We start from the raw sequence: 18,753 nt of genomic DNA on the forward strand, positions 1-18,753 counted from the left end.
TACAAACATTTTTCTAACATTCGTATATCACATTAATAATTGCAAGGGTAAGTCAATTTTATCAACAATTCATAAATAATCCAATTTTAATTAAACACAACATAAAAAACCATATATATGGATCTATATGTCAGAAGACATTCAAGAAGTGAAATATTAACTCACGTCTGTCTTCCACAAGATTCATATTAAGTATGCCCTACCAAAGCCTATAACATCTAATCTATCTAAAATTTGAATTTACAAACAAACGTGAGAATCATTAATTATGGTAACTTCATTACAACTCAAGTTTGCACATCTACATGTCACAGTGTACAAGAACTCTATTTATTTCTCATCACCTCATATCTTAGTCTATATGACTTAGATTATTAATAAAGCAAAGAGGTATATGTTACAATATTAATACTTAATGAACAACTCAAACACTATTCCATACATAATCAAAGTTCAATAAATCTCGACAATAATAAAATATAACATTCAAATAAAACCACAAATCAATAAAATATAAAAATAACCTTCCTTTTACATTTATAAAAACATACATATTCAATCAGTTAAAGAGAGTAATTTATTTTTAACTTAAGAGAAAACGTATTTGCTTGAATGAAATTGGGCATATTCAAGGATTGAGTTATAGTGTTATTTTCGCTTGAGTGAAAAATATGATGAAAGAAAAATTGTTTTGAACTCTAATTTTGCTTGAGCAAAAGATATGTTTGCTTGAGCCAAAACCTAAGAGTCATGTTTAAGTATATGTTTTATTTTCATTTGAATAAAAATCTTATGCTTCAGAAAAAAATATAGAATTAAGTTCAAACATAATTTTCATTCATTTCAATCCAAATCATGATATTCAAACTCATTATATATGTATGTGTATTCAAATTCACATAAAGTTCAAAGTGTAATAAATATTTTGTACCAATCCCAAGTTTGTCAAGTGATATCATTAAGATCAATTAATACATCCGGAGAATTGTTCACTTTGAAGCTTGAAACTTCATCATAATTTCATCTTTAAAAGATACTTCAAAAAGGTTGACAGAAGAATAAATATTTAAATTGCCATTGATTTCAACTCCTAAATAATGTAGGACTGTTGGATTACCAAAACAAGTTCCCAATCAAGGGCTAAGAGAGTTTTTGCTCCCACAAATGACACCAATATTCTAATCCAAAGTTCGTAGAGTGACATCATTAGGATCTCTGAAGTATTGTCCATTTTGGGGTCTGAAACTTTGTAACAATTTTATTCTTAAAAGACACTTGAGAAGATTGAAGGAAGAACAAATATTTAAATTGTCTTTGACCTTGATTCCTAAGTAGTGTGTTAAACTACTTGGTCAAAAATAATAATCTAACACAAAAACTAACAACTTATCTAACTCAATCCCACAAAACCGACTTGTAAGGTGAGGTTTGCACCTCACTTATATATTATAATTTGGCCTTATCTCTAGTCGATGTGGGACTTCCAACAAACCCCCTTCACGCCAAGGTATAGACATCTCGTGCGTGATAGTAGAAATTGGGTGGTCCGGTAACGGCCCGACAACTGGTGGAAACAGAAGAATAAAATGTCCACTTAAAACTCGCTAAGATAGGCTCCAACCCGACTCTGATACCATATTAGAAAGTGGGTTGTAAGCCTAACTTAGACTCTAACCATAGTTCTGATACCAGGTGGAAGTGGACTTTAACCAGTACAATTCATTATTTAAAATTGACGCAATGCAATCAATCATAATATCGTCCACACCCTCTTAATAATCTTATCTTAATGCTACGTTATACATTCAAACCATATTGAAATACAATGCACAGCGTTCAGCTCCAATTTAATACACAGTCTGTGACTTCTAATCATTTAAACAGAACCAATACTCATGCAGCATTACACCATTCAAAAACAGACCAATAACACCAGCCTTACTCTAACTTTCACAAAGAGATTCCAATAACCATGTACTAATAAACAACTTCAAGTAACAATATTTTAAAATTAACTAACACTCACCCTACAACAATTTGGGAATTCAAAGAGATGAACAATAGTGTGTCTGAATTGAATTCACGTTTGACTCATTTCTCAAGCATGCAAACTCACACAATAACAACTAAACCACCTAATTAAGCTCACACCGATTCAAGGATGTATTAACAAGTAAACATACAATCAAATCCAGCACATCAAGGTTCAATACAAATTTAACAGCAATTGATTCTACCCACTTTACTTTTACTACTTCATTTTCAGAGACCCAAAACAGGGTTTAATCACAAACCATCAACCCATTACCTATAACCCTTAATAGCATGTACTAAAACTGAACCCTTACACAGAGTAAAACAGTGTAGATAAAATTTACTCACCGCTTTATAAGGTCGTCAAACAAGTACAGTCTAACCAGGTTCAAATCAACATATTTCAGTCCATACATTGATTCATTTTTATCACCATTCACAATTGTAAAAACACTTTCAACAACATACCACTTCATATAATACACACAATATGACACAATGTTCCAGTAAACATACAATTCAATTTTACAGATTAAATACATGTTAAAAGATACTACACATAAGCTAGTTCAGACTTTAAACCATTAATTTACTAGCTTATATTCAGACTACAACGTTTATCGTTTCCCAGGTTAACATGACTCTGCCCACAACCAACTTTTAGAGTATAACAAGCCAACTCACGCTCAAAAACAACTGGGTCAAACATAATTCATACAGTACACGTCTCATCTAATTCAGAGTTAGATAGAACAAGCATTAAGACCAACATACATTCCATTCCATAGACCGAAACAGGGCATACATGTCATGCATTTTCTAGAATCACTTTCACATCAATGTTATTTATCATGCTTAAAGCAATGCAATATATAATACTCAAATCATTCACAATGGCAATTTAACACGGAACACACACACATCAGGTATAACACAATATCAATCTCACGAGTCAAGAATCAAAACAAAACCCAAGGCATACGAAAAAAATACATGCAATCAAGTACATTCGGTTTAGCTCCCCAGACCTGTGATGCGTTCCTTCACCGATCTCGTTCACTTCCTAGTCTCTCATTCTCGCTGCAAACTTCTTCACTCCTTAAGTCCCTTTCCTCGCCGAGGCTTTCTCTTTTCTCTAACTCACTCTCTCTTTTTGACGTACTGAGTTTCGATGTTTCTTTTTTATTAAATATTTAATAAATCACAAAAATCTATTAAAGACGTAATCAAATTTATCATAACTTAAAATTTAACTAAACCAAATAATTATTATGAATGACGAATATGTTGTTAAAATATAATGTTTAATGATAAATATGTTACTGTGTTGTAATGGAGATAAAAATTGTTACACCACTTTAGTAAACAATACATTAAACTGTGTTTTTTGTTTTTGTTTTTTTTTTTTTTGGGTTTTGTCTTTCTTTCTGCATTATGTGGATCTGTAGGGTTTACCTTTGTCTTCTTCAGAGTAAATTTCAGTTTCAATTCTAAATTGTTGGCGTCTACAGCAACCTCTGCCAAGTTCCCCATTTGCCCGTTGTGTGCAGGGTATGTCCCTAACTTCGTATCTCTTTTTTTTTTCTTCCCTTTTTGTTTCTGTTACAATCATGTCATGCTCTCCTTTTCTTCCTTCTTTCTCATATGCTATTCTAATTGGGTCATTTTGAATCCTTTTCATTTATTGATTATATCTATTTACTTATTTGTGTGTAGGTTTTAATGGGTGTGATTGATTTCTACAACTCAGCTGCTTTGTGCTGGGTAAAGTCCAATACAAATTTGAAGCAGCAGGTGGGGTTACCTCCAAAACCCATTTGTTCATTTAAGGGGAATCAGAGGAAGTTTGTGGCAATGGCTTCTACCATTCCTGTGGAGCAAGTCAACAATGGTCCTCTGCAGGTGACAGGTGACTCCTTCATCAGAGAGCATCTGAGAAAGTTGTCTCCTTATCAGCCAATTTTGCCCTTTGAGGTTTGTGTCTTCAAAAGTCAACTCCTTTTGATTTTGTTGGTTCTTCGTAACAATTCCAACTATGTTTAGTTTTCCGTATTTTTCCGGCTAATATTTGAATTTTCTTGTCAAGAATTTGGTATTGTCATTTGTTTCATATCTACTGTTTGTTTAGCTCTGGTAACGTACTTTTGTAGTTGTTACTTCAAAATTGAAGATAAATGTTTGTTTCTTCTTGTACCTTGTGGCATTATTGATTCTTGGTCCATAATATTATTTCTATTCTGTGAGAGGGGTTGATTGCTTGCTTGCAAGCGCTTTACACTCAAATTGCTAGTTTTTTAACTTTAATTTTGTCTCTGGTTGTCGTTAAGATACGGGTAGTTTGGCATTTGGCACTAATTTTTATAACATTTCTCATGAACCCCTGGCCACAGCACTTGTCTTTTGGTTGGGAAAATTGTTCCACCACTATGTAAGTTAGTTACAAAGGAGGCTTTCTGTTGTAGGTTTTATCTGCTCGTCTTGGACGGAAGCCTGAGGATATTGTCAAGTTAGATGCTAATGAAAATCCTTATGGTCCCCCTCCAGAGGTGAGTTTTTATTATATTTGTTAATGTCTGAAATTTTCAAATTATTGTGTAAAAGTGGAAAATGATTATATGGTAATATGATGTTTAACAATGTCATGGGGATTGATTGTAATATTATCTTTCAGTTTTTACGCTTTGAATATTTTCTAAGCTATGTTCAAATGTATGGAAGCAAATTGCTGAACCTTACACCCTTTATTACACTTGAGTTGACTATCAGAGGTTTGACAGGTTATGGAAGCCCTAGGATCCATAAAGTTCCCATATGTCTATCCTGATCCAGAGAGCCGCAGATTGCGTGCGGCCCTTGCCGAAGATTCTGGACTTGAAGCTGAATATATTCTTGTGGGATGTGGTGCAGATGAGCTTATTGATTTGATAATGCGGTTAGAACCAATACCTTTCTGTTTTAGATAAGCCTCAAATTCTTTTTCTATTTATGCTAGTTTTCGTAACAGGTATGACAATCATCATCATACATGGTTCTCTTGTATACTACAGTTGCGTGCTTGATCCTGGGGACAAGATTTTGGACTGTCCTCCAACCTTCACAATGTATGAATTTGATGCTGCAGTAAATGGAGCACTTGTTATCAAAGGTAGGAATAACATTATCTAGAGACAGCTTCAAAATGTATTATTTTAAGGCATCGTTTTATACATGTCAAATGAGAAACTGATTTCTGTAAAACTGATTGAACCTTAGACAATAAAGGGGTTTCTTTCTCACGAAATCAATCATAGATATTTTGCTATTCAGTCTCGTCAGATAAAATTGTTTGTATCATGATCATAGTTACATTATTGTTTTGTTAGACTTTTTCTAATAAAATGATCTTTGGTTTTATTGTTGATTCATCCCTTTTATTTATTTTTTATTATTCCCTGTCTTCCCAGCAGTATATGATTTTCTTACTGTGTTTTGACCTTTTCTTATTATGCCATGTCAGATGTGCATAACCATCTGCATTATTTAAACTGCAGTTCCTAGGAAGCCAGACTTCAGCTTGAATGTTGAACAGATCACAGAAGTTGTTAAAAAAGAGAAGCCCAAATGCATATTTTTGACATCTCCAAATAATCCAGATGGGAGGTAACTGTCGATTATCTTCTTACGTCAAAGTGAATAGTTTGAATTAGGTGCCAAAAGTAGTATTGTGGTAGTGCTTTCCTTTTCAGTTAATTTGTTCTTCTTCGAATTTACTGGAGTTCCTTGTGCACTTTTCTTTTCAGTTGTGCTTTTGTCCAGTCCGTTCTTCCCTATTATTTTATAGTTTAATAGGCACTTGTAGTGTCGTTTGTGGGTGCCCCTTGTACGTCTGGATATAATGTACTTATGTTTTGGCTGACCAAAAACAAAAGTAGTGTACAATATTATAATGTCCTATTAGAAGTTGTACCACAATGAAGGCAGTATATTTCTTTTTCATCAACAATACAAAATCAGGATATAGTAAGACTGGAGATGATTGTTATCATTAATATGCTTGAAATTTGAGTTTCCTTTGTTTGCTTATGGTAGGTATTATTTATATGGATCTTAATCTAACAATTTCGTGGCAGTATAATTGATGATGATGTTCTCTTAAAAATACTTGACCTTCCCATATTGGTGATATTGGATGAAGCATACATTGAGTTTTCGGCAATTGAATCGAGGATGAGTTGGGTGAAGAAACATGAGAATTTGATTGTTCTTCGGACATTTAGCAAAAGAGCTGGTATTTTACTAATTTTTTTCTTTCCCAAGTTTACACAATTAAACTTTGAGTGTTAACATTTTTTATTGTAAAACCAGTTCCCTTATGTGATCTGATCAAAACTCTAATAAAACTTTTTTTTCAGGCTTCTTGTGTGCATTCTAAGACATGCATTTTTTTAGTTAAAAATTTGAGGTTATTATATTGTTCTTTATTTTATTATAAGCAATATAATCTCTGTGGTTTCTTTTTGTTATAGAGAATTATGATAAGGGTTAGAGCCTGGTGGTTTTTTTGTTAAATTTGACAATCAATAATATGTATACGTGAAAGTTTTATCTGCTAAAGTTACTATAGAAGAAATGGTGGGGGACAAGGTCAATGAATCATAATAGCAATTTCAGTTAAATATGACACCCATTGTGACTGTGATTGCAATTTTCATGGAATCTGCAATGTGAAGCCGTTGTGTGGTAATGGATCAACGTGGGTCCAGACTGCTATAGTGCTATACCACCAGTAGCAGATATTCAACCACTGAATTTTACGTTGAATGTTTGATCTTAGTAGTGTATAGTAGTAAATTGACTTGGCACCACTATTTTGACAAAGAAAGCGCATAGTAGCAACAAATAAGGGGGTGTTTGATGATTATTGAAATTAGGAGTTTTTAGGTGTAGAGGGGGAAGAGACATAAATGAAACAAAATTGGTATATTATATTGTGTTGATTTGTGCATAATCCTAATATTAATTAGGGAAAGTGACTGGAGATATAGTCAAATTATGCTATAAGTAGGTGTAAACTGTAGAAACCGTACAGCGGAAAGTGTAGACAAAACCAAGAGGGAGTGAATTTGTTCGTTTTAAAAATTGTTTCCTTTTTAGCAAATTTTCACTTTAAAATTTTCTTTAAAGAATCTGAAAAATAACTTTAAGCAAAAGCAAGTAAATGATAAAGAGTAGGGAAGAGAAGCTTGCACAAGTTATTTTTATACTGGTTCAGATCAAAAGATCCTACGTCTAGTTGCTAATCACTCTAAAAGAGAGATTAACTTATCAACTAAAATAAGTAAACAAGTTACAATAATAGAATAACAAGTAAGATCAAAAACCATCTCTCTTAACAAATAAGAGATGACCAACACCTTCTTTTGACACAAAAAAGAATGAGCTGCTTGACTTTGCTGGGTAGATAAGCTCCACCAACTTAGACACACTAAGTAAGAGCCCTTCCTTCTACAAGCACCAAGAACTCAAGCTTTCTTAAACACTAAGAGATTTTTAGACAAAGCTCTAGCTCTCTAACAATTTAAGTAACCCATTAAGGGTTTTGGAATATAGTATTTATCGACCAAGGTTCAAGCAAAGGTTAGAAGCTTAAGAGTTAGAAGTTTAAGTCAGCTTCTAACTGCCAGTGTTAATCGATTATCCCAAGTGATAATCAATTATCTAAGACCATCATAAAAAGTTTTTCTCTGTGATAATCGATTATTCCAAGTGATTATCGATTATCTGCGAACCTTAACAATTCTTGTTTTTTGGGGATAATCGATTATCTCAAGTAATAATCAATTATCTGCTAATCAAAGTGTTTCCTGATGTTTCCTTGGATAATCGATTATCCCAAATGATAATCGATTATTCTAGTGAACATTCTAAAATAAAAGAGTAGCAAGACTGTTTGAGATTACAATTCAAATGACTATAGCTACTACAATCTAAATACAATCAAAAAGCTTTAACAGTTAATCATCCAGGCATGTAAGTGCTTCTTCAATTCTTTGTGTACTTCATCATCAAAATCCTTCTAACCTTTGCACTAGTTTATCGGTAACAATCTCTCCCGTTTTGATGATGATAAAGAATTCTTGTTTGCAGCTTTTTGTTAATACTTGCATGATTACAACTTAGACAGAACCAAAAGACATTAGAGTGATAAGTGATAATATCATAATGTTCTTAACATGTATCCTGCTTCTCCCCTTTTTGATCATAATAAAAAAATAGTGAAACTCCCCCTAGATATCCCCTTTTTGATCATAATAAAAAAAATAGTGAAACTCCCCCTAGATAGGAGCTCCCCCTCAATATGAGAAGTAAAGGCAAAGAGACTGTTAAATTTAAAAAGCATAATTTTATTAATCTGTTAACTAAGGTTACAAACTTAGAATTCCTCACTTGAGGAATCATCATACTCTTCATCTAAATGACTCTCAATATTAGTAAGTCTATCATCTAGATCAGAAATAAGATCACAAAGGTGGTCATGTTGAGCGACTTGAAGATCAAGTAACTCTTGATGCCTTAGTTGCTGAAGGTTGTACATCTCCTCCATTCTTTCCAGATTTGCAATATTTTCTTCCATATAGCAAACTAATCCCAATAGATAATTTAGGAAATTTTAAGTTATAAGATATTTTCATATATTCTAATACCCTGCTCGCTGCAGCTTTCTGAGCTTTGAGCTTCTTAGCCATGTTGAGGCCAGGCTGATTTTTCTGGGAAAGTCATGGGGCTAGGGTTGATTCCTCTGCAATCCCACACTGAACGATTTGAACCAAAGAGGGCAAGGTCAACAAGGAGAGAGAATAAAAGGTACCAAACTGTGGCAAAAAAACATGAGAAAGGGGACACAAGCCAGAAATTGACAAACCATGTGTAGATTTGGGACAGGAGGGCTGCACAAATCTGGCAATGGAGAGATCAGCTGAAGCATAGCCATGGTATACTGCCGCACATGGCAAATACTGCAGCTGGGTATTGTTCATGTGTGAACTCTGCTTGGGCTGGCCTGATAGGACCAATCTAGATCTGACAGGGGATGGTTGGAAATGTAGCCGAAAATTGTGACTAGCGGACAATGGCAAGAGATGTTGAAAAAAGTCACAGATGTCAAAATAAATGTTTGAACTTTGTCAAATTGATGAGATGGTAATGGGCGATTGGTAACAGTGTTCAAAAACTACTTGGAACACACTGGATTGAATCACAGCTGGAAATTATCTTAAAACATGTCAGTTGAAGATCTTGAAATCAAAGAAGATTGGGTAGAAGCTCTTTATGACACTGCTTGGAGTGAAGGAGAGCCAAAGGAGTTGTATTTATCTATGTAGTAGGATATAGGATTGGAACGGGAAGCAGAATGTTTATGATGGACCTGGATGACTTTCAGTTAGTAAATGTTTTGTAGACCTCAATTCTTAGGAGCAAAGCTGAATAACCAACAGCACCACTCTACAAATCAATTTTTCTTTCTAAATTTTCAGTTTATGGATTAGATACTGAGTTTTCATATGTTTGTTGAATTAATATGTCCTGTTACTGATAGTTAGTTACTTTTTAACTTGCGGTCCTGTTTCTAATGATGTAAACCTTTCAAATTCTTAATTTTCAAATTGTCTCAGGTTTAGCTGGACTTCGAGTAGGATACGGAGCTTTTCCTTTGAGTATAATTGAGTATCTTTGGAGAGCAAAGCAGCCATATAATGTATCTGTTGCTGCTGAAATTTCTGCCTGTGCAGCACTGCAAAATCCTACTTATCTAGAGGTTTTTCTTTTGTACCTTTGCACATAACACATGTATGTTATGTTAATTGGTTATCCACTAGTTCATTTGGGGTATTGAAAGTTGTTATAGGAGTTTAATAGTCCTTAACACAATTGTGTCCAGCAATGTCACATGTATAAGCATACTGGGTGCAATTCCAAGATATGCAAAATATTAAAGTACCTGCATCTTTTATTACATGTTATTATTCTCAAGACAAATGAAAGCTAACGTGTCAGTCTTAACATACAGAACGTAAAAAATGCTTTGCTGATAGAAAGAGGGAGGCTTTATGACCTTTTGAAGGAAGTTCCATTCCTTCGGCCATTTCCAAGCCATTCTAATTTCATTCTTTGTGAGGTTACATCTGGAAAGGACGCAAAAAAGATAAAGGTAATCTTCCTTTCCTTATCTCTGTAGATATAAACTTTTTCCTTGGATTATTTTTTTTCTTGTAAATGTTCGGTACAATTTTTGTTTGGTGCAAATTTTGATACTTCATGTCAGTTTGGTATTTTGATTTGAAAGACATCGCTTCTGTTGAGAAGAATAATTATTTTATTAATGATTTTTGCTACCTGTGGTTTTCTGATGTTGATGAAATAACCCTTCTTCCTGTATAACTGGCATGCTTTTTATTGTGTTTATTCATTCAATCATGAGAAGTGGCATCCAAAAGACAATTTTATAAATACGCTCCATGCAGTGAAGTGGATGTCACCAAGAGTTTAATCATCCTGAAAAATCTACATTTTAGCAGACGAATCAGAAATCTGTTTATGAGATCAAAAGCTAGTTGAAACAACTTCACGTAAAATCAACTATTTCTTTTAAGAATGTTTTTGTGATTGTAAACAAACATGAATCAAATTCTCTGCTTTTTTTAAGAAGAAACTAGCCACTAAATTATCTTATACTAAAATCACTTTTTTTTTTAATCTTAAACAAACATCTAGGACCTGTTTGGACCCATGTTTGCATAACCACTTTTAGGAAGAAAGTTATAAGAAAAAAACAAAATGTCTCAATAAACTAAAGTTAACTCGTGCACAAGTTAAAAACAAAATTTAGCTTCAAATAATGTTAAGATTTTCTTGTTATTCTTTTCTCGTAGTCTTCATAGAGAATCTTGTCTAAACATAAAGAGGCTAGGTTGAGACTCTAGTTATTTAACAAGAATTTCATCCCATATTGAAGAATGTAAAAGCCTTTTGTTTCAACTGTTTTCAAACACCAATTACAAATTTTGTTGCCAACTGAGACATTATTTTTATGTACATAGGAGGAGCTCGCACAAATGGGTGTGATGATTCGTCACTACGACAAGAAAGAGCTGAAAGGGTACGTTCGTGTAACTGTTGGTAAGCCTGAACAAACAAATGCACTTATGAAGTGTCTCAAGAAATTGTCGTAGGAGCAAAGTTTTAATGAAATAAACACTGTAACAAGTAATGCAGAAGGGTAATTGGCTGAACTCACATTAGTTAATAACCATTGTTCTGATGTCAGACATGCTATTGTATCGAGTTCAGATTCTTTGTTGAGTTTTATGTGTTGTTTCTCTGCTAAGCCTTTCATATATAGATACTGATTTTGATGTTTTTATATTTTAAAATGTCTATTTTTGAATGTATGTTTTATATTTCAGAATCTTCCTTGAATGATGTATTTATACAAATTAGAATAGATTTAAGAATGATCATTTAAAAACATAAATGATATGTATTTAGTTCCAAAATGATTATTGATTATAAATAATTTGCACTGAATTTCCTAAGGGTTATTCTGAAATATTAAAGTAGTTTTGATGATCATTCGAGAGTATAAACAATATGCATTCAGTTATGGAATGGTCATGTTGGAAAAAGTATGTATTTTGGAATGACCATTATAAAATTTAAAAGAAAAACATTGTGGGATAATGAGAAAATTGTGAAATGAACAATTTGAAATACAAAAATTTACATTTTTGAATGATCATTCTAAAGTGTAAACTATATATTTCAAACTGATTGTTTTTAAACTACAAGTATAATGTTTTATACTAATACATAATTAGGCTCACCACAACTTATGAAAATATCTTCTTTTAAACTACTTTTCTAATACAAAATTAAGCTAAATCTTTACTAAAATGCTTAGAGAAGCCATTTCTTAGGTTGAATTTTTTATAATTAAATATACTTATTTAAACTATACTTCACTCAAATAGAGATACGTCAGATTTTTATCTTTCTTAATAAGAAAAAAGTGAAGAACTACTCATTGGAGTTTAAATATGTTTGAACAAGTTTTTTTTCATAAATTTTTTTTACCAAAAAAAAATGAAATTAATGTTTTTTTAAGTTAAAATTAATTTATAAGCTAACTGATTTATAAAAGTCCTTTTATAATTTTTTTTAATTTAAAATTTGCCAATTTTATCTTATGAAGAAGTCAAATTTATTTATTTTTCTTAATTTACTTTTCTAAAAGGACTCAGAACACTCTGAATTAATTGTTTAGAAAAAAAAAGTTACCCAGTGGATTCCAAAAATGATCAAAACGTTTCCAAAAACATAACTCAATGTTCAAAATGTAAAAAGTAAAATGTTAAAAATAAGGACTAAAGAATTAGGATGGAAAAGTAATGTCACAAAACTTTGTTATTAATTTCATAATTATGTAATACTCTTATCTCTAATATAGATGCCGTATTTGACTAGGTTTATAAAATTAATTTAAAATGTTTCTAATCTTTTAAATTTTTTAATAAAATCATTTATCTTATTTAATACAAAATTTATTAGCATTAATTATTTTAAGTGTTTCTTTTACCAATGTTAATATCTTAAATGTTAAAAACTAAATTGATTAAGGTATGTAATCCTGAAAAATTAATTAAGTCTAAAATATTTTCTCACTTCCTCTTAAATATAAAAAATTCATTTCTAGTCCTCAAATTTTGAAATGTAGTACATCTAATTCTTTAAATTGAAAGAAAAAAAATTAAATGATGCTAAAAGGACCAAAAATACTGTATTTTAAAATTAGAGAGACAAAAATTAAAGTTTACATGTCAGACTGAGAACAATATGATTAATTAATTAATTAATTGAGATTTATGAAAAGAATTATTGGAAGGATGTACTAGTATTAAATGAAGGAAAATGACACTTGAACAACCATTTTTGACAACATTTAGACACGCGCACACGTGTCAAAATCTGAGTGGTCCATTTTCATTTAATTTTTCCAACTGGACCACTCAGATTTTGACACGTGTGCGCGTGTCTAAATGTTGTCAAAAATGGTTGTTCAAGTATCATTTTCCTTAAATGAATGAGTGATGGAAGAATTGTTGCCAACATGAGATTCTATCAGGAAATTAATATTGCAATAATTTTTTCTATCTATTTTTAGGTTTTGTCTTCAAACAGATAAATATAGTTCCACCAATAAATTAAATCCCTAAATGAATGAACTTTGGATTATTACACTCAAAGAGTGCTTTTTAAAAGTTCAAAAGTAATGAAATTTAAGCTTTGATTAGAGGAAAGAAAGTAATTTATTCAACTTTGTATTTAACTTCACTTGTTTAAAGAAAAAGAGCAAAGATATAAGTTACTTATTAGGTATTTTATAAGCAAGAGTTTTAGCAACACAAAAGCAATTTATAAGATAAATGTTGAGTACATATGTTGTGAACCTCTTTATAATTTAATAATATTAATTATTATTTATAATTTAATAATATTAATTATTTAAAGTGTTGAACTTAGTGATATATTATAATTTATTGTTATTGTTTATCTTCTCTTTTGTTGTCTATCTTTTGTTTTGTTTGAACTTCTCTTTTATTGAACTTTTTCATTGTATTTCTTTGTAATTTGTTATTTTGTATTTCACTAAACCATATGTATCATGGACAAAGTCTTTTGTAATAAAATCATGATTTAATTAAATCATGTGACTTTTATAATTATAATTACACAGCTTAAAATAGTTCCTTTTAGACGTTTCAAGGTACAAATTATTTAATTGATTTTTACTTTCTAATAACTTATATACTTTTCTTTCATTATTGTCTCTTATATTTTAATAGTTAAATATATTTTCCCCAAATTATTTTTAAACATTATATTTTATTTTTAAACTAAATATATATCTATTTCTTTTCTATATACTATGCCAAAATTATTAAAAACATTTTTTTTCAATAAATATAAAGTGTTTGTCACGTCTCATTAATTTGGTGATAATTCACCTCTCTGCTTCCATAAATGCACCTCGCCACACGTGCACCTCCATTAACACACACTCACACTCACTCTGCATGCAACTGCCAAGTGTCGCTTTGGAACATTCGAAAACGTTAGTGGAATCCAAGTGGTAGCAGGCGAATGGACGTTCGTCCTACGTGGGGGGAGAAATTAATTTTTCCGAAAAACACTCTTCCCACTCTTCTGCACACTTCGTCTTCTTCCTCAAACTCTTGATTTTCAAATTCTCTGCCTTCTCTCTAGAACCTCCATCTTCTCTCTGCCATAACTCCCTTTCTTCTTCTCCGATCAAATTTCAGAGACCGTAGAAGAGATCCAGACGTCCTGAGCTTTCCATCAAACCGAACGGTTTTGGATTCTGAAACGGGTAAGTTTCACGTCCTTAACTAATCTTCATTATCATCATGCAAGCCTCATTCTGAATTGCATGTACCTTCTCTGAACCAATATTGGTTTTCTGTAATTTTAGTTTAAGAAGTTTTGGGTTGAACGTTAAGGGTAGAAGAGTGTACTGGAATCTGGTTTTCCTTCTGAAGAACGAACGCACAATCCGAGTAAGGGAAGCTTATTAAGTTTAATTCTTGTGATTTTCTGTACTGCATGTGCGTTATGTGTTGAATGAAGTATGATTTATGATAAGTGGATTTTTGGTGTATGAATTTGATCTTGAATTGATTGTATGGAAATGATGAAATGTTCTATGGTTGGATTAAACTGAAATGTGAACTGTATGATGAGATGATGCATGAAAATTGTAGATTTTGCTATGATATGCTTAATTAAATGTATGAAAGTTATACTGGAAAATGAGTTTACTGTAAGTGAGAAATTGAAAATGAGATTTGTATGATAACAAACGTTCGTTATCGAACGGTCCTTGACCGTTCGGTATTCTCTGTAACTTTTCTGAAAAAGCTGAATCCTTTCATTTGAAAAGAATTCTCGTGGAGGACGAACGCTCTCTTATATATATAGCTTTACGTTTGAGCGTTCGGCCAAACGTAGACATCATGAGTGCTGTATGAGAATGTGAGAAGCCTGAAAATATACCTTTGAACTCTTAGTCAAATTATTAAGACATAAACTTTAAGTATCTCATCCTATATAAATCCCAAATTTCTATGATTTTGAATCTGAGAATAGCCTCGACCTAAAAGCGTACGTCCTAAGTGGCGCTCGGTCTTAGACCGAACGCTCGTTCTTTCCGTCATTATCAACGAGCGGAAATAGCGTTCGTCTTGAATTTTCATAACGTTCGTCCTAAATTGTAATAGCGTTCGTCCATAAACTCAAAATCACGTTCGTCCTAAACTTCAATAAATTTGCGTACCGCGTTCGGTTATTTACTGGCAAGCGGTTATTCCAACTAAATGATACTTAGTACATTTAGTACTCGTATTTTTATCTTCGTTCAGTTGAAGTGAATCTGAAATCTTGAATCATTCTAAGTATAAATTAAATTGTTCTAGAATCAGTTCATTTAACTGATTCAAATTTTAATAACGTTCGTCATGAAAGATGAGTCAACTTTATCCCTTCGGAAAAGAAGTTTCTTCAGTCTCGTTCTTGACGTTCGTCCTCGTTATGAAGGGGAGTGAACGTTCGTCTTTTTATGCAAGTGAAACAAAGAATGAAAATGTATTTAAGAGGAAGAATTAAGATGTGCGAACACTATAAGAGTTGAAATTGTGATTGTGGTTTTTGAACGAGCGTTCCAGGGAGGAACGACTCTTGAATGGAAATTGAGATTTGTAAGTATGAACGTGGTAAGCTTAGATGGTGGTTCATCCTGATATTCCGTGAGTGCTCGTTCTCAAGTAGAGAGGAGTATGTCATGCGTGGGAATGGCAGGAGGTCTAGTCCATAACTGTAACTTGGACAGAACAGACTAACCTCAGGTGGTGACTGATGAGCATTCCAGTTAACCCACCTGTGTGCACGAACGCCTTAGCTACACAGGATTCATACAGTCTGGACGGTCGGTCTAGTATCAGGATTTGGATGGAGATAATGTATGAATTGAATGTATGTACTGTGATTTATTTGATGTGTTTGATATGTATGAAATGTATGTTTAACTTGAATTAAATTCAATAAGCTTACCCTTGCATTTTTCCATTGTGTTGTCTGTATATGTATATCCGTCTTGTCCTTGCAATGATCATCCGTGTGGATGTGAGCAGAAGGAGATGCTTCACTGGAGCAAACCCTTGAAGAGGAAATCCTAGCTGAGGAGAATCTCGTAGAGGTTGAGGTGAAGGCCGAACAGTGAGGCGTTCGGTTAGTTTAGTTTTTGTAGTTAGGAGAGCGAGCGGTTGTGAGCAAGCGCTCCTTTTGACTTTGTAAATATTTGGACGTTCGGTAATGATTTTGTAAACCGTTCGTCCTCATTATTTTGTGAACGCTCGTTAACATATGTATATATGTAAGGCCGTTCGGCCATTTATGAACTTTGCTTCCTTTACTTTTAAAACTGTTTTGTCATATTGATACATGTGATTATTCTAAGTATATAGTTGATGACTGTATAATTTTGGGATGTTACCGTGTTTATCTTACGAGTTATAATATGATATTTATGTGTCATTGAAACTGATATTTTAGCTTACTTTTATAATTTGAAAGGACAAAATAGATATATAATTTGGTTCAAAGATAAAATGTAATTTTTTACAACGACTTGAAAAAAAAAATTAACCCTATTTTTTATTTTTATTTTTTAATTACTTTATATAATTAGTAATATTTTTGAAAATCATAATTTAAATTCAGAGATAAAAAAGTTTAAATTTCTTAAAACAAATAACAATTCAATTTATTTAAAAAAATTATTTGTGTAATTAAAAATATATGTAACTTTAAACAAACAAATAAAAGCACTAAATTTTTGATAAAAAAATTAATATATTTTAGAAAACATAAAATTATAATTACATAATAATATAGTTTAATATATAAAGCATACATTTTATTTATATAATAAAGTCTCCATTATTTTATATTTATGAAGTGTATCAAATAATTCTATTAAATATTTTTAATACAAAAAAATATTATTTATCCGCTACTAACTAATTTATCTTATAGATTTGCTAAGCACCCAATTTATCATATGGAAAATTTGTGGCTGTGAATGGTTGCTGTTTTTATTTTTTTTACTTGATATGATTTTTTGCTTTATTAACTTTAGAATATATCAACATCATTGAATTATGAAGAAGTGGAATATGGCCACTCTCATTGAAAAAGTTAATTGCCTTCTTTCATACATACTTTTCTAAAAAGTTAGAGCAAAAAATTATTCACTTCTTCAAATATTATCCAAAAGAATTGTCACTTCTTTTAAGTTTAAGACAAATATTATTTTTTAATTAAAATAATACTCACACTTTCTATAAACTTTAAATATCATTTTTTTCATGTTTTGAATAAATCATGTACCATTTTATGTTTTAACAAAGTAATATTTATCTTCTTTATTTTATTTATAATTTTTTTAAAAAAATTTATGAAATCAAAACTTTAATTTCTTTTAATGTATTAGGCGCAAAATAAAGTGAAAAAACAAAATGAATATGACTTGATTAAAAATACATGGAAATGTTTATTTAAAATTAGACGTGCCTATATTACGTTTATTTAACTTTTGTAAAGATAGATGTAACATCCTAAAAATACAATGTAAAATTATATAATAAAATGATTACATATAATAATATTACAGCTCAGTTTCAAAAGATAGGACGTACAGTTAAGGCCGAACGATGTTACAAAAAGACTAGAAAATTAAAATCCGAACGTCATAAGTAATTCTGACCGAACGGTTTACAAAAGCCTATACCGAACGGTCAAAACAAAAGCAAAGGGAAAAAGGTGACCGAGCGACCACCTTACTATCAGACTACTATTGACCGAACGGTTCTACTACTCGGTATTAACTTCTAACTCTACTAAGTTATCTTCTTCCAGCGCCTCTTCCAATGCTTCTTCCAGCAACTCTTCTCCTTCTGCTCCCACCCACAGGGTGATCATCACAATGACAAAGACGAACGAACGAGAATACATGACAAGACAGAGAATATGGTAAGCTTATATAATTTAATTCATGTATAAACATATATTTCACACAATCAACCAAACAAGATGAATTCATCATTCGTTCATACAAAGCCTAATACTAGACTGACTGTTCGAACTGTATGAAATCTATGTAGCTACGACGTTCATGCACCCGGGTGATGTAGTAACTGGGATACCCTCAACAGTTGCCACCCGAGGTTAGTCCTATCTGTCCAAATTAACCATAAGGACTAGGACCTCCTGTCGTTCCCACACATGACCTACCCTCCTCTAGTGAGGACGAGTACTCACGGAACATCAGGATGAACTGCTAGCTTAGCATGCCCACATTCATACTTTACCAATTTCAATATTCATTCATGAGTCATTCCTCCCCGGAACGCTCGTCCATAATCCAAAACATTTCATCCATATCATATTCTCTTCATCTTTCATTATCAATCATCTCAATTTCATCTTTCATCATCAATCATCTCAATTTCATCTTTCATTATCAATCATCTCAATTTCATCTTTCATTATCAATCATTTCCATTTCATCTTTGTACAAAAATTATTAAGGACAACAGATATCGAACGTTC

The 18,753-nt window shown here is 31.9% G+C and overlaps 1 protein-coding gene across 1 annotated transcript; it reads left to right on the forward strand.

The window, feature by feature from the left end:
• Positions 1 to 3,427: 3,427 nt before the first annotated feature.
• On the forward strand, positions 3,428 to 11,436 carry LOC148200598 (histidinol-phosphate aminotransferase, chloroplastic-like). Its single transcript, XM_088113659.1, has 10 exons — positions 3,428 to 3,585; positions 3,751 to 4,008; positions 4,497 to 4,580; positions 4,812 to 4,966; positions 5,082 to 5,179; positions 5,565 to 5,673; positions 6,144 to 6,301; positions 9,687 to 9,829; positions 10,082 to 10,222; positions 11,112 to 11,436. Exons 2-10 carry the CDS (start codon positions 3,757 to 3,759, stop codon positions 11,241 to 11,243), a joined length of 1,272 nt encoding a protein of 423 aa, XP_087969785.1. The 5' UTR covers positions 3,428 to 3,585; positions 3,751 to 3,756; the 3' UTR covers positions 11,244 to 11,436.
• Positions 11,437 to 18,753: the final 7,317 nt, after the last annotated feature.

This window comes from Vigna umbellata, chromosome 4 (genome assembly GCF_029865625.1).
Source record: "Vigna umbellata cultivar VRB3 chromosome 4, Vumbellata_1.0, whole genome shotgun sequence".
Taxonomy (NCBI): Eukaryota; Viridiplantae; Streptophyta; class Magnoliopsida; order Fabales; family Fabaceae; genus Vigna; species Vigna umbellata.